The sequence below is a fragment of the Agelaius phoeniceus genome, chromosome 21 (genome assembly GCF_051311805.1).
Source record: "Agelaius phoeniceus isolate bAgePho1 chromosome 21, bAgePho1.hap1, whole genome shotgun sequence".
Classification (NCBI taxonomy): Eukaryota; Metazoa; Chordata; class Aves; order Passeriformes; family Icteridae; genus Agelaius; species Agelaius phoeniceus.
The window spans coordinates 9,717,871-9,733,583 of record NC_135285.1 but is presented as its reverse complement, the minus strand read 5'-3'; the positions used below and the strand labels follow the sequence as shown (position 1 = coordinate 9,733,583).

At 48.5% G+C, this 15,713-nt stretch overlaps 1 protein-coding gene across 1 annotated transcript; it reads left to right on the top strand.

Annotated features, from left to right (window-relative positions):
• The first annotated feature begins 811 nt into the window (after positions 1-811).
• Positions 812-15,306, top strand: RAB14 (RAB14, member RAS oncogene family). The gene is made up of 8 exons (XM_054646214.2): positions 812-989; positions 7,761-7,819; positions 8,677-8,730; positions 10,164-10,341; positions 11,474-11,540; positions 12,321-12,408; positions 12,706-12,736; positions 13,360-15,306. The coding sequence occupies exons 2-8, from the start codon at positions 7,768-7,770 to the stop codon at positions 13,535-13,537; spliced, it is 648 nt and encodes a 215-aa protein (XP_054502189.1). The 5' UTR covers positions 812-989; positions 7,761-7,767; the 3' UTR covers positions 13,538-15,306.
• The last annotated feature ends 407 nt before the right edge of the window (positions 15,307-15,713 follow it).

The window sequence follows — 15,713 nt, the reverse complement described above, 5'->3', positions numbered from 1 at the left end:
CAGTAATGGAGATGGAAAATGCCCATTCTGGAAAATACTTCCACAGAAATGTTATGGCAGAGGGGAAGCTGCAATTTGGATCTTGGACACTGACACACAGCAGAATCTGATGCTTTCCATAATGTGTAGGACTGAAATAAAATCATTATTGGGGGGAATTTATTGATACACTTTTACATCTCCTGAAGCACCGATTTATTTTTTGAATCCCGTGAGCTCTGAGATTTGGGCAGTAAGTTGTGGTTGTGGTCTTTAGGATCGCATGCCACAAGTGTTTACAAAGCCGATATAAAATATTCAAAGCCCAAATGAACACCTTCGAGCATTTCACGGGACACGGGACACACCGGATGATGATCCTGGAGACACACGGGGGTCTCTGGAGCCCCTCAGAGGTGCCGGACGCCGCTACAGCCCCGTACCTGCGCCGTGCCGGGCTGCTCCCGTTCGCACCGTGTCCCGGCGAGCCGGGGCTTCCGGGCGGGTCACTGTTGGCTTCCGTGCCATTTTCCGGGAGAACAGCGCGGAAATCCGGGATTTTCCGCGGTGCCCGAGGCCGCGCTCCGCCCTGAGGCGCCGCCGCCGCTCCTCCGCCTGAGGGCGCGCGCGCTCCCGCCCGGCCCCGCCCCGCGCGCGGCCCCGCCCCGGCCCCGCCGCGCGCGCGCGCTCCCGCCGCGCCCTGCCCCGCCCTGCCCCGCCCCTCGCGCCGGCGGGGTGGGCGGGGCCTCGCCGGGCAGCGGCCGCCGTGATTGGCTGCGCCGCGGCGCCCTCGCGCCCACTCTTTGTGCGGCCCCGGCGCCCATCGAGAGTGGGAGGGGAAACCCCGTGTGAGGGGCGCCGCCATCTTGGCTGCGGGGGTGATGGGGGCGCAGCGGAGCCGCGTCTGAGGCAGCGGAGCGAGCCCGGACCGAGCCGAGCCACACAGCCCGCGGGGCACCGGGCACCGCCCGCACAGCCGCGCTGCACAGCTCCCTGAGCCCCGAGCACAGGTACGGCGGGCCGCCAGCGCCGCCCCCCCAGCCGGGCCTGCAGCGCCAGGCCCCGCGCCGGGGCTCCGCCGGGCCGGGCGGAGCGGGGCGGGTCCCGGGCGGCCGCGCTCCGGCCCGGTGCCGCCCCGAGCCGCGGCCCGGCGGGCCCGCAGGGCGCCGTGCGGCCCCCGGGGCGCTGCGGGCGGGCCCGGGGCCGGCAGGGAGGGGAAGGGGCGGCCGGGCCAGCGGGGGGAGGCTGCGGGCAGGACTAGGCCGCTGTGCTCTGTGTCACCGCCGCCTCCCTCTGCTCCTCGGCACTGCACAGTCGGCAACGCCACTGGCCAACACCCGACCACAGGCGATATTTTTACGTGTGTGTTTCTGTATCTCCCCCTTACGAGCTGTTGCAGTTGCACGTAGGGTGTGTATGTGTATATTGTACCGTATATGTGGCCGATGTGCAGCGTTATCTCTGCTTTTGTTATATTGACCTGTGCCGTCATGAACTTTGACAGAAAAATAACTTTGAGGGTTGAGGGAAAAGCCACTTCCTATTTGAGAAAGCAGCGAAAGTATTCTAGACTGGGTTTTTTTGTCAAAGCTTATTTAGGCTAAACAGAGTGAAATTCTTTTATTTCTCCTAATTGTTCATTGCCTGTTTGCAGCACACTAAAAATCTACAACATCTGTTGGTAGCTTTGTGTTGAATTGGAGTTGTGCTGAATTATCCTTGCAGTAAAGCCAGGCAGAGGTGGGTGTCTGCACCGGAGTGGCTCTGCCAGGGGCTCTGGAGGTTGCTCGCAGTGGCTTTTGCTTTGAGACGGGGTAGATCTGTGTTGGGATGTTTTTCAGAGGTGACAGAGCCCCTTAGTCAACAGGATTCACTCAGGCTGGCTGGATCCTAACCCATATCAAACCCCAAGTCACCACATCTTTTACAGATGTTATCCTGTGGAATGGATTGCCTGGGATTGATTCCTGTCATGGTTTGGACTGAGGGGCCCTTGTGCTTGGGCAGTACTTGCTAAAGGGAAGAAAAAACCTTGGGGAATTTAATTACTAAATGTCACAATTTAATCTGGTTTATAAAGGAATTTGCTGGCTTCCTGTAGGGATTTGAAAATGTCGTAAGTCTGAGTGGAAGGAAGAAGTTCCTCTTTTCCATTTTGTGAGTAACAAAAAAATGAGGAGTTCTTATGAAGGGCAGCAGTTTGGAAACAAACCTGTTCTACTGGAGGCACTGGGATGTAAAATGTAAATAATACTTTAAAATTACCTGCTCTCTCCTGGGCATCTAATGAAACCTGGTTAAGATTGATTCTCATTTTGCTGAATCTTCCTGAAACAGGAGGTAGATCTTAGTTAATGTTTACCTAAAACGTCTGTGACTTGTGTTTCCCTAGGTGGGGACTCCAGAGTGTTCTGATTTGTTGGAATGACAGAAAACTCCCCTGGTTTTGTATATTCTGTCCCAAACTTGGCTGGTATCTCTGGACCTTGGTTCTCCTGCTGTGAACAGACACACAACAGGTTGGAGTGTTCTGTAGGAAGAGGAGAGCAGGAGAAGTGAGGAGATACAGGTGGCTCAAGGGTGGCTGAGGGCAGGACATGGCAGGAGGTGCTGGAGCTGATGAGGACAGGTAGGCAGTGATTAGTTCAGCTCTGCTCCTGGGGTGTGGTTAGGGAGAACTGAGGTGTGCACATATAAATGCAGGAAGTTTAGGAAGCAAAATGGAGTAACTTGATGAGGCAGGATGTGAAACCAGTAGAAGAACAACCAGGACAAGGTGGGTGTGACTGGAGAGCTGGTGAGGAAAGTCAGAAAGTGAAGGTGGTAGTGTCCTATGTAGCTTTGATTTAAAAACAAAAATGAAATTCTCCTGGAGGAAGGAGAAGTGAAGGCCTTTAGAAGAACCTCCTAGGCCTCAGGCTGGGTGAAGGTGTTTGGCATGATTAGGGAACATACCAAATGCATTTCTTCAAGAACAGCCTGAATAGGGCTCTGCAGGGCTGCAGTCTGAGCCCCAGAGCCTGCAGGCCTCCTGTGCTGTCAGGAAAGAGTAACAGAGGTGGGAACAGTAAGGAAATGCAAAGTGATCCTGGGCAGCAGCTCCCAGAGGCTGCTGGTGAACAGAGATCACCTCAGCCAGATCTCCTCTCTTGTGCTGATTGGATGCTTTGGTGAAATCCAAAGGGGGAAGCAGGGGAGGTTGACTCTGGAGGAGCTGAGGGGTGAGTAAGGAGCTGGCCAGCAACAAGTGGTGGTGTCACACAGGTGTGAAGGCTGCAGCAGGCGCTGAGGCTCCTCAGGGACCAGGCTCAGCAGGGCTTTGTAAAGCCAAGCCTGCAAAAATGAATAAATAAGCAGAGCAGGGTGGCTGCAGAGCATCATCTTAAAGAGCACTGAGATGTTGGTGTGGTTCAGGAAGACCTGAACGTCCTTGGTGTGTGAAAGCCAGAGAACCACAGTGGAATTTAATTGTAGCAGACCTCCTAGGTTGCTGTGGCCAACAGACCTGTGGGAATTCAGTGCTTGGGTGGATGAATGGATAACAGAACTGTTGTTACCTGCAGTGTGCTGTGATCTGACAGGTGACCATAGCTGAAGCACTCTGACTGTGTTTAGCAGCCTGCTGAAATGAGGTACCAGTTGAACCACATTGTTCTGTGCTTGACAAAAGCCCTTATCAGGGGAAAAGTGCAATTACGAAATGAAACAATTCTACCCCTCTCCAGCTCCTCCTCCTTATCAATCTTACTGTTGTCTGTTAATTAACATCCAAGGAATCTGCAGCTTCAACTGTGAGAGCTTTTCCTGCTGCTTTTCCACCATCCTTGGAGAATGATGCACAGGACACCTGGCTGCCCAGATGGACCACAAATACCTTTAGCTTCAGAGTAACTGCCCAGTGCTTCCCTGGCTGTGCTTTGCAGGGAGCCAGTAATAGCTGGGCAGTGCTGACTTTGAAGGTGGTGGTTTTTTCCCCAGCTCTCATCCCTGCACATGGACCATCCATCAGCTGATGGTGTGAACCACAGCAGTGTCTAATAAACCTCTGCATGCAGGTTCTGGTCTCTTTTCACAACACACCTGCTTCTTTTTGAGCATAAAGATAATAAATTTCTTAATGCAAATGCTACCCAGTGAAGAGTTAAAGCTGTGTCCTTGAGCTGGAAGGAGCTGCACAGGTCTCACAAAGGCTGGTATGAATCTGATATTTGCAGTTATGTTACTGTGATAAAGAATGTTACTGCAATGTGCCCAGAACAATCTTATCTCAGGAAGTACAGATGTAGCTGATACTTGAAATAAGGCTTGGGTGAGATTTCTAAATATCTGTGTGGTGCTTGTTGATTAGAGGAGGAGATGTAGATGTACTGGTGTCTCATTAAAGTCATCTTTAATGTTATTTAAAAAAAAAAGCCTCTAAGAAGAAGTTGATATATGGGAGATGGATTTGGTGACACCGCTCACTGCAAAATTTCCAGTCATAATGTAAAACAGAAATGAATTGTACAGGCTTTGAAATGAGCATAAATCTGTGCTTAGTGAGATCCTCTGGCCAGTGGCCATCCTGCACTAAAGCTCTGGGCTCCAGGGCAGCCTTACCTGGAGGAGGGAGCCAACTCTGAGCTGGCAGCAGCTCCCAGACTGAACTTGTGCTTTCTGTTAACAGTAAACTCACGGCTGGGTAACTCTGGTGTCCCAGTGCCAGCGTGGCTGGGGCTGAGCTGTGGGTATTGATGTGCAGCTTTCTCAGCCCTGCAGTTCTTGCTCTCCCAAGAGGAAAGAAAGCCCCATCCCCCCGATGGAATTACTGAGATTCACGTGTCTGGAGCAGAGAGGGTGGAGGCAGAACTCCGGTTCCTGCAGATGGGTGATGCCTCTCCAGGCATCAGCCCCTTGCATTGCCATGCAGCTGATGGTTCAGAATGCACCGACCCCTCTCGTGCCCTGTTCTTGTCTGGACTTCCTTCTTTCGTCTGCAGTAAATGCTGAGGTGGTCAGTTTGCCAAGGCTGAATTCTCAGCAGGGTTTCTGTGTTTAGTTGGTTGCAGTTTTTGTTTTCTCCTTCAGCACAGAGTCCTTGTGGAATATCACTTCTATTCCAAGATCTGAGTACAGTTTGAATTCCTGCTAATCCTTATTGGAATTTGAGTGTTTAAAAGTTTGTTATTTGGTTGTTTTAGTATTGCTTGGGTTTTTACTTGATTTTTTATTTCAAGGAATCATCTGTTCTCCAGAAAATATTCCTGACCTTTACTAATGGTTTGGAGTATTTCAGAATCTTTTCTGTAATGTGACCCTTGGAATAAATGTAATACCAGTAGTTTTTTTTATTGAAATATTATAGTTAAGACTTTTTTACTTAGAGGGCATAATGAAAATGATCATATCTCAGCAAGCAGAAACAGCCTGACAAACAGAGCTGGATATTTAGCAATGAAGATCTAGGTGAGACTCACTTCAAATTCAGTTTATGACAGAGACTGCACAGAGTTCCCCATTTGTCCATGCTTTAAAAAACAGTCCCCCTCACTTTCCAGACTTGGATTGCAGGATGCATTTCCCTCCTGGCTGGAACAGCAGAGCAGTTCAACATTGTTTACCACACGGTGATATCCTCAAGTCATGTGCTCAGAAACATGAAACTTCCCTGTGTTTGGAGTACTTGGCACTCCTTGGCCTCCTGCTCTTGGGAACAGGAGAGGGCATGCAGGCTTCTGCAGATTTCCTGGCCACACAGGTGCTTGGTCCCCTGTCTTGGAGCTCATGGTGCTGGCTGGTTTGGGGGGGGTTGTTAACAGCATCAGTCACTGGACATTTCCATCCTCAGAATGCACAGGAGATCTTGGTGCATAGTGGCTGTAACACCCAGCTGGTCTTTGTGGAAAACAGGGCAGTTCCTGCTCTCCTCCTCAAGTACTTGCATGTATAAATCAGTCTGTTCAAGCTTTCTTTTACACTTGCAGTTACCTCAGGGAGCCCCAGTTTGGCCCTGGAGCTGAGCTGTGAGCGTGGTGCTCCTGCCCTGCCCAGAAGGAGGTGGCAGGTGAAGGGTCCTGCAGGGACGTGGGCTTTGTGTGCCCAGGTTACTGTGCTGGGACATGCTGGAGAAGAAAGAGAGCATAATGTGTGAAGATGTTCAGGAAACTTGAAGGACTGGATGTTTCCACAGTGACACATTCCTTTGGAACTCAATATGGAGCAGTGACTTGTCTTTATTTACTGCTGTTGAAAATAACCATTCACGTGTTGAAGCTGGTACTGTAATTCTGGAATCTTCCAGGAAATAAAGCAATAAAGCTGCTGGCTTGCTTGCTGAATTAGTGTCCAAAATTGTCAGTTTATTTCCTATCTTGGAATAAACTTGGTTCAGTAGAACAGTGTGTGTCTCTGTTGGGTTCAGCAGAGGTGCTTTGTGTTCTGCCTGGGACAGCAGGACCCAGGAGTGTTTCCATCTCTGAGCCAGGCGTGGAGGGACACGAGGAGCACTGCCTGGCACTCAGCAAACCCTCTGAGCTCACGGGGAGTTGTTCCCCTCCCAGGTCCAGATAAGCATGTTTGCCTCAAATCTCAGTGCTGGGAAGCAGAGGCTGCTGCCTGTGCTGGGAGTGAGATTTGTTCATCTTTCTTATGGCTGCAGTTCACTGAGAGGGATTAATTGTGGTGCAGGGAACAGTGCTTTGCTTTTGAGCAAGTCCCAGGCCTGGAAGCTTTCCTCTGTATTTCTTTCCAGTATTGGTTTCATTTGTCATGTGAATGACACATGACCTAATGAAAATCTTTCTAGGCTCCAGCAGTGCTCCTTGTAAGGAGTACCATGTGTTTGTAATGACTGGCTATCTGCCCTGCAGGAGCAGCAAGGGAAGTGCTGAATTCCTGCTAGAAATTTTCCACTTGCTGAACTGATCAGTGGATCCAGTTTAACCTGAAGCCTGGGACCAAAGCAGGCATTTCCCATCTTTAATGTTACCTGGCAACATCTGGCCCTTACAGATGTGTAATCCTGGCTAACTGATGTGTTAGTTAGCAAGTCAGCTTTTACTCCTTGCAGATTTAAACAGCTGAGGCCAGCTCTAATTCCCTCGACATTTAGGAAAATTCTGGAAAGTTAGAAGGATTTTGACTGCCTTTGAAAAAGAGAAATGGCTCAGCAGCCTCGCTGTAGCACTGCTGTGCTGACAAAGCCACAGAGATGTTAACCAACTTCCTGAACATCTGATTTGTGGCTTGCAGCACTTTTCTGACATGGACAAGCAGCACCCCAGGCCCAGTTAAGGCTACTACAGCCTTCTTTGAAATCTTAGCTGCTTGCTGCAAGCTCACTGCTTCCTTTGTTCTGTTGCAAGTCTCAAAAGTGTGAGGTAACAGTTCCAACTTGCTGGTTTTGTTAAATCTCTCCAGGTCTTGTGCTGGAGTCAGATTTTATTTTGGGTTGATCCATCAGCTCTTTGGTGGGTGAGTGCTGGTCTGGCAGTGACTGTGCAGAGCAAGCAGGGACTGAGCTTTTCAGCAGCCTGAAGTCCTTCTGGATAAAATTGATCATCTGTGTTTCTACTGGGAGGCCTTGCTGCCAGGGGCTCAGAGCAAACAGTGTGGGAACTTTGCTGGCTGTGCCACTGATTCAGTGACACTGGGGAGCTGCACAGATTGGAACTGTGAATGGAAGGGTGGTTGGGAGAGAGAGGAAGAGGAAGGGTTTTTTGTTTGTATGAACTGAACTGGATTATTTGGGTTGCCTTGAGGGAACAAGTATCAGTTCTGACATGTTCTCTTTTTTATTTTAGTGCCACAATGGCAACTGCACCTTACAACTATTCCTACATCTTTAAGTACATCATTATTGGTAAGTAGCAGTGGGCTCACACCTGTGGATGCTCTGTGTGGGTCCGTGAGAAGCCTGGGGCTGTGCCAGGCTGCTTTCAGCCCTCAGTCCCCACAGGTCACCACACTTCACTACAGCTTCAGCATTTACTGCAGCATTTTGCATCATTAATCTCAAAGGTTTTAGAATTTATGTTGAAGGCACGAGTGCTGATTGGAAACCATTGCATGAGGCTCATAAACCTCTGTCAGGCTGTATTGTTGTGTTTAAATGTTGCTTTTAGCTGCAGCTTCCTTGGCTGCTTAGTCAGGGACTCTAAGGGATTGCATTTATTGCTGTCCTGGAAGAACTGGTCCTGCTGTTAATTGTTTAATTGTTAATGACCTTGTGTAGGTGTAAATGATCTGCAGGTTTAAGTCAGGCTGCTTGACAGCCTCAGCCTCTGGAAGAGTTGGTTCTTAAAAGATCTTGCTGTGTCTCACTCTTGGCATTGTGCAAGAGGATCAGTAGAAATAAAGCAATTTCTTGAGGTGTTCTGGATGGTTGTCAGTATTTTGATGTTCTTACCACAGTAAGACAGGAGCAAACACCAAGTATATTTTACATTTCAGTTTCTTCAGCTGTACTTTTTATAACCTTGTGAAATGCAATTATAAAATCAGTAATACAAATTAACTATTTCTTGAGTGATCTGCTCCTGCTTGTGAGCTGTATCTGCAGCCAAAGCTTTAGTGGCAAGTTGATAAATTCAAGGCTATAGCCAGGGATAGAACACTGCCCATCTGACCTGAGAAATGAATGTCTCTGTACCATTTGTTATGTGGGAGGAAGAAAATGTGCTTGTTGCAACAATGATTTAACTATTCTTTCTCTAACAGGGGACATGGGTGTAGGAAAGTCCTGTTTGCTTCATCAATTCACAGAAAAGAAGTGTGAGTATTTCAGTTCATGATATTTATTCTGACTGGCATTTTCATCCCTTTTCCCTGCCTGTTTCCATCATGCATGAGCTCAGTTTGGTCTCTCTTACTCTCTGTGAGTTTGGATTGTACTGGGTCACATTTCTGGTTTGACTTCAGCAGATGCAGAAACAAATATTGATGTAATTATGGCAAAACCTGCTCCAGCCAATCCTGCCTGTGAGGAGTGGGAGGACTGGATCTGATTTTGCAGCTTTTCTGTGGATTTTGATATGGACAAAGAGAAATTTAGTCTGAGCTTTGCATGTTTTCAATATTGGTGTAGCTTGATCACAAGCAGTTGAGTTTTTAGTGCTGTTAAGGAGTTGAAAAGGAAAAAAAAGAAATCATTTTCCTTAAAGTCTTGGTTTGCAATCTTCAGCTGCCCTGCAGGACACTGGGCCTGCCCTGGGTGGTGGTGCTGAGGGCTTGCTGCAGTCTCTCTCAGCTGAAACATTTTCTCTTGTTTTATCATCACTGATGAGGACTCAGGTTCAGTTCCTGCTGGTGTGTGTGGCACTGGGCTCTGCAGCAGCTGCTACCTCACCAGTGAGTAAGGCTGGAGCTATTTCTCAGTGCAGGCATCACCATGTGCTGCTTGAGATGAGGTAACAAGTGGGTAGGAGCTGCAGTTTAAATATTTGTTTTCCACTAGAAACAGGAACTTCTGACTGTTGTTTTTAATGAAAATGCACTATCAGGCAGTTATTTAAAAGGCATTTTGCACATGCTCAAATTGTCCATGAGGAGAAAGTTCTGTCAGCACCAAGCCAAAGCAGTACAACCAAAGTGATGTGCCAAACACCTCTGCTGTGAGACTGCCCCTAACTCTAGGTGGCCTCAGTAGGTCCTGATCCTGTCTGTATTTTCTTGATCTTCCTCAAATATGAGCTTATTAACATGAATTTATCATAACTAGAAAGTTGCCTTTTTGGATTTGATTTGGTGTGTTTGTAGCTGCTTATGAAACCAGCATTTTCTTGGACAGTCATCCTATTGCCCTGTCTGAACCAACTTGGGTGTTTGTTTTTGAAAACGTGACAGACTTTTAAACTGTATCTTTCTTGGTAATTCCCTAAAATTTATCTTTTCCTACTGCATTAAAATAGTTAACCTTCTGCAAGGATAGACTGGGAGTCAGCTGACTTGGTACCTTCTGATATGTATGGCCAAAGAGCAGCAGAGAAGGCAAGGAATTTTATAACTGTTCTTAAAACTAACAGCAGCTCAGGAAATGGAGCATTTTGTTTCTGGTTAAGTGATGCAGTTTGGGAACTGTAGCAGTAAAAATGCTTTTTTAGAGGCTGAAAATCTAGTAAAGATAACTGAAAACTTGTGGTAGTCATATTTTTGCAGCAAGGAAACCTTGTCCTAGATCTGATCTTTGCTCTTCTTTTTCATGGCAGTTATGGCAGACTGTCCCCACACAATTGGTGTTGAATTTGGCACAAGAATAATTGAAGTTAGTGGCCAAAAAATTAAACTACAGATTTGGGATACAGCAGGACAAGAGAGATTCAGGGCTGTCACACGAAGCTACTACAGAGGAGCAGCGGGAGCTCTCATGGTCTACGACATCACCAGGTAAGGGCAGCAGAGCTCTGGCTGTGCTGCTGAGGGTGGCATGCACAGCCCTGTAGGGTCTGTCTGTCTGTCTGTCTGTCCCTTGGCTCAGAGGCTCTGTGTGTGTGTCTGGATGTGCAGCATCCTGCCTGCCACACCTTACCCAAACACCCCAGTGGTTAAAAGCTGCAGATGAGGCACAGGGAGTGATGCGAGCGCCTTTTCTTGGGAAATCTCGCTGCTGCTGAGCCTGGGCAGTTTGCATTTCAGGCTGTGACTGCCTGTGTGTTGAAGTTGTTTTAAAGAGCTGGCTCTGCCCTGGAATGTGCTGCTCAGCAGGTGGAGGTTGCTGCTGTGGAGGCACCGGCAGTGCAGGGCTGTCCCCAGCAGAGCCGCAGCCAACGCGCGGAGCTGCCCAGGTGTGGGGACAGAGCCTGGCCTCAGCCTGACCTGAGCCTCCTCCCCAGCACCTGCACTGCACACAGACAGAGCCTGGCCTCAGCCTGACCTGAGCCTCCTCCCCAGCACCTGCACTGCACACAGACAGAGCCTGGCCTCAGCCTGACCTGAGCCTCCTCCCCAGCACCTGCACTGCACAGCAGCCACCCTGCCCTGCCCTGCCTTCCTCTAGAGCTGACAGCTAAAGGTGCTGCTCAAACAATCATGCATCACATGCAACATGAAATACTTTTGCTTTCACACATCTTTCATCTTCCTCTGGGGCTGTTCTTGATATTCTTCAGGCACCTCTTTGTTTTTTCCTGCATATGTAGGTGTATTTTCTGTTTGTGTAAATCTTGAGTAAAACATGACTTTCTGCAGTTTGTTACTGAAGTGCTGTTCTGCTGCACTGTGTTCTGTAAGAGTATTTGACAGGAAACCTTTAACATGTTCTGTTGGAAACAGCACCAGCCTTGTCTGTGTGCAGAGCTGTGTGCTAGCAGTGGGAACTGGTCTGGCTTTCCACTGGCAGTGTAAGAGCTGCTCCAAGGGTTTAAAGTTGACTTCAATTTGTGGTCTGAGTCCACACTGCTGCTGTTTTGTCTGTCTTGAGGAGGGATGATGGATGTTGCTGTGTTTGGATGCTGACTGTGCTGTTGGCACTTAAATATTTTATAAAAGGCTAAAAGTGTCCTCTCTTGATTCTTTGCAGAAGAAGTACATATAATCACTTAAGCAGCTGGCTGACAGATGCAAGGAACCTCACCAATCCAAATACTGTAAGTTAGACTTCATTTAGCTTAAAAGCAAGATTGCTTCTCCCTGAGCAAGTGGTGGGGGGCTCAGGCCCAAGCACTGCAGTGTCTCTGCACGAGCTGCCTGTGCTTTCTGCACTGCTCCTGTCCCCATGTGCAGAGTGCAGTGATTCACTTCCCTACTGCAGCTGCAGCTCAAGGGCTTCCTCTGAAAGTCTTCTTGTGCCACTCACCTTTCAGGGTCTGTTTGAAGCAGTTGGAGACAAAATTGGGATGAAATCTGGACCAGCCTTGATTGTGTTACTCCTCCTTGCTTTGTGTCAGTAATGAGGTGAATGCTGTCCTTAGGCTGGAATGTAAATTGGATCTCCAGCAAAAGCTGACCAGGTTTTGGAGGAAGATCCTTCTGGGTCTCTCTGCCCACAGAGCTGTTGTTCTTCAGCCTGTTCCTGAATGCCTTAAAATACTTTAGCACCAAACTGATGAGAAAACTCTAAAGATTCTGTCTGGTGGTTAAACAAATACAACAAGTGGCTCAAGGTACAGCTCTCAAGAGTAAAGAGCAGCTTTTTAGGACCTCATCTCATGAGAACACCCTAAAGCCTTGGAAGGTGGCAGCTGGAGATGCTGTTCCTGCTTTCCCAGAGTGGGGAATGCTAGAGCAGAGTTCTCCTGAAGGCTTCTGTAGATAATCTGCTCTGCCTATTTCCCTTTGGGTTTTTAAAAAGTCTCATTAATAATGAAAGTGGCAGTGAAAAGGCTCCTAAGCTTTTTCCCAGACTAACGTTTTCTCTCCTGACCCAGGTGATAATCCTCATAGGAAACAAAGCAGACCTGGAAGCACAGAGGGATGTTACATATGAAGAAGCCAAACAATTTGCTGAAGAAAATGGTGTGTTTTTTTCTCTGGTACTTTCCTACAAGATAGTGATGTTAAAGTGAATCCTCAGCATTGGTAGCTGCAAGTTTACACTTCCAGAGTGATGGAGTTGTATGTACAAACTCCTGCTGTGCCTCAGGCAGTCTGGTGACTGTGTGTAGTTCTAGAAGTCAGCTTGTGCTGATCCCTTAACATAGTCACAAAAGCTAAAATAGTGTCTTGCATGTAAGGGGAAGGTCGTTGTGTGTCTGACTTGGGGCTCTCTGAGGTGTGCTGTGCACTGACTGTTCAACCTCTGTCTCTGAACAGGTTTATTGTTCCTTGAAGCAAGTGCAAAAACGTAAGTGACTTTTGGCTGTGATGATGTTCAGATTGGTCTGTTTGTTGTGGCTTGAAAGTAACTTGGAACTGAGAGCTCTGGCTGCATTTCATGCAAAGACTGGTTGAATTCAAATGAACTGATCTGGATTTCAGGCCTTATTTGAGTGTGGAATGTGTTCAGTGTGTAAAGGGTTCCTTGCCCTGGCTCTTCAGAGCTGCAGCTTTGGTCTGTAGGCAATGACCAGCCCCTCCAGTAACTGAAGAATTGCTGAGCCATGCTTGGGGCTGGCTGTGTCACTGGGGATCCCCATGGCCACTGGGAAATGTGGCTCCCACTGGCACCTGCCAGAACAGAACTTGGTAACAGAAAGAGGTTCTCATTCATGGTGTAAGGCTCCCTTGGCTTCAAGCCTCTGTCAGAACTGTCCTGTGCACGTGGCTTGATGCCTTGGCTTATTTTGCTCCTCAGTTCTTTGGCACAAATTCCTTACTCCTGCTGGCCCTGACAGGGCTGTGATGGCCAGGGAGGGCCTGCCCTGTGCCAGGGCTGGGCTGTTGGGCTGAGGAGGAGGGCACAGTGCCTGCCCAGCTCCCTCTGGGAGCAGCACTGCAGCCCCAGTAACTCCTGCCGCTCTCTTGCAGTGGAGAGAACGTGGAGGACGCGTTCCTGGAGGCTGCCAAGAAAATCTACCAGAACATCCAGGACGGAAGCCTGGACCTGAACGCGGCCGAGTCGGGCGTACAGCACAAACCGTCAGCCCCGCAGGGGGGGCGGCTAACGAGCGAACCCCAGCCCCAGAGAGAAGGCTGTGGCTGCTAGTGACCCCTCCGTGGCTCCTCCTGACCCCTCACCTCTGGCTCTAGGGAGTGGTGCTTTTGACCGCTTCCCCATCTTCTGTACATCTTACTGGGTTTAATTAAAACTCCGAGACAAGTTTAACACAGTACTAAACTGCTAAACAACTTTAGATGTAATCAGGTTATCAAAGGCAAGTAGAGTAATAAAACCTCTCCTGCATGGTAAATCTAGAAGTTTTTTTTTTCCTTGATTGTCCTTGTGATAGTGTCACCGATACATAATTTAAACTGAGCACTGATGCTGGACTCCTGATTTTACACTTTTGCAGGGCTTTGTCTTGTATGGTTTATTTTATGGTTCTTTGGCCTTTCTTCCCCACCTCTAACTGTTCGAGCTGTCAGTAGTAAAGGATAAGTTTTTGCTGTGAAATGACTTCTGATGGTAGCGAGGGGCTCTGTAATGATGTGCTTTTGTTGGAAGAATTCCCTGTGGGATGTGCTGGGGTCGGGGTGGCGCAGGGAAGTGATCTGTTCATTCTTGTGCTCAATAGCTTTACGTCATTCTTTTGCCACTTTTATCCTTTACCTTTGTTAACAGAACGTAAATATGTATAAAATTTGAAGGAACTGAGCTAACAGTTAAATACATCCTGTGTATATGATTTTAATGAAGAAAATGATGCCTGGCATTAGAGCAGTGTGTAAGAACCCCCCGTTTGTACAGTCTGAGCTCTCTGCGCCCCCGTGGCAGCACAGCCCAGCTGGGGCTGCAGCTGCTGGGTGTCACTTGCAGGTCCCCACGGTGCTGGGGACACAGACATTAACACTAGTGGGGTGTGGCTCTCATTCTGCACTGTGCAATGCTCCCCTCTGCACTCAGCAGTGCTCTCTGCCTGCTTCTCTTTGGCATTCTCGGGCTTCAGCCGTGGCCGGGCTCTCGCACACCTCCCGCTTTTGTACCTGTAACTTTGGGACTGGGCAGAGGCTGAACTGGACAGTTGGAACAACATGTGCTCTCTAGGGATTTTTAACTACTCTTGTATTTTTTAACAGTGCTGTGTGAGGGTTTTTTTTTAAGGGTTTTGCTTCAAGCTTTCAAGTACATCCTTCCTGGGGTGCCACGGCCTGGCCTGTGTGTGAGGGGGTGTCACGTGGTGACCCTGCCTGGGGGGTGTTGCTGCACTCATGTGGGGTTTTACTGTGGCTCCTTGTGCAGCTTCACTTGGAAAACAGCACAAGGTTTTAAAATGGAAGGGGGTAGGTGCTTAACCACAATCCTGTGTCCCACTTCAGGCTTACTGCAGCGTTTCAAATACAAAGTAGTCTGAAAATCCCTCTCTAGACACTAAAACTCTACAATGTTCAGACTTGTAAGTAACCAGTGGTACCAGAGTATTGTACAGTCAATGTTAAATAAAAGCCAAAACTGGAATGTGCAGACAATAGGATTTGGGTAACTCGTGTGCTGTCCCTTTGTTTGTCTGGTTAGTCCTTTTTTAACTCCTGTTCCTCAGTAGATGGGTATGTTCAAGATCTCCAGCTCCTGCATCCTGCTTAACCCAAGGCTGCACCAGGGTTTGCCCAGGGACCACGACCTGCTGCTGATGTGAAGTCAGTGTTGTAATGACTACAGCTTGTTGAGGTGCAATACCTGTACTCCCAGAGTAAGTTACAGTAGGTCTCATTGTTTCTGTCACAGAAAGGATCTGTTTGGACTGCTGTACTCCTCATTTGATGTAACAATGCTATTAATCTAAATATTTGTAAATAAAGTACCTGTATCTAGATAAACCTCCCTGCTGTGCGTTACTTGCTCTGGACCTCCGTGCTGAGGGTGGGACCTGAGGGGAGAGAGCTCCTTGGAGTGCTGGGATTTGTGCTCAGCCTTCACCCTGGGCCTTTCTTGTTCAAATGTCAGAGGGTTTCCCAGAGGAAGCTGCCAGTGGCTTCCAGAGCTGCTCTCGAAGACAAGCAGGGCTGGGTGTGTTTGTTCCCAGTGAACTTTGACAATGGCTGCATAGAAAAATGTTATCTTTAAAGAGGATGAGAAAGGGCAAGACTGAGACTGATGCCAAAGCCCATCCCTGGGGAAGGGTGGGGAGGGCTGGGACAATCCCTGCACAGCCACTGGCTGTGTTGGCCTGTGCCGTGTCCTGCTGCCTGAAGGATTTACAAAGTGGCTTTTCCTCTGCAGTAGG

Coding starts and splice junctions, on each gene's coding strand:
- RAB14 (XM_054646214.2), top strand. CDS start 7,768: ATGGCAACTGCACCTTACAACTATTCCTACATCTTTAAGTACATCATT. Junction 7,820..8,676: donor CTTTAAGTACATCATTATTG/GTAAGTAGCAGT, acceptor TTTCTCTAACAG/GGGACATGGGTGTAGGAAAG. Junction 12,737..13,359: donor CTTGAAGCAAGTGCAAAAAC/GTAAGTGACTTT, acceptor GCTCTCTTGCAG/TGGAGAGAACGTGGAGGACG.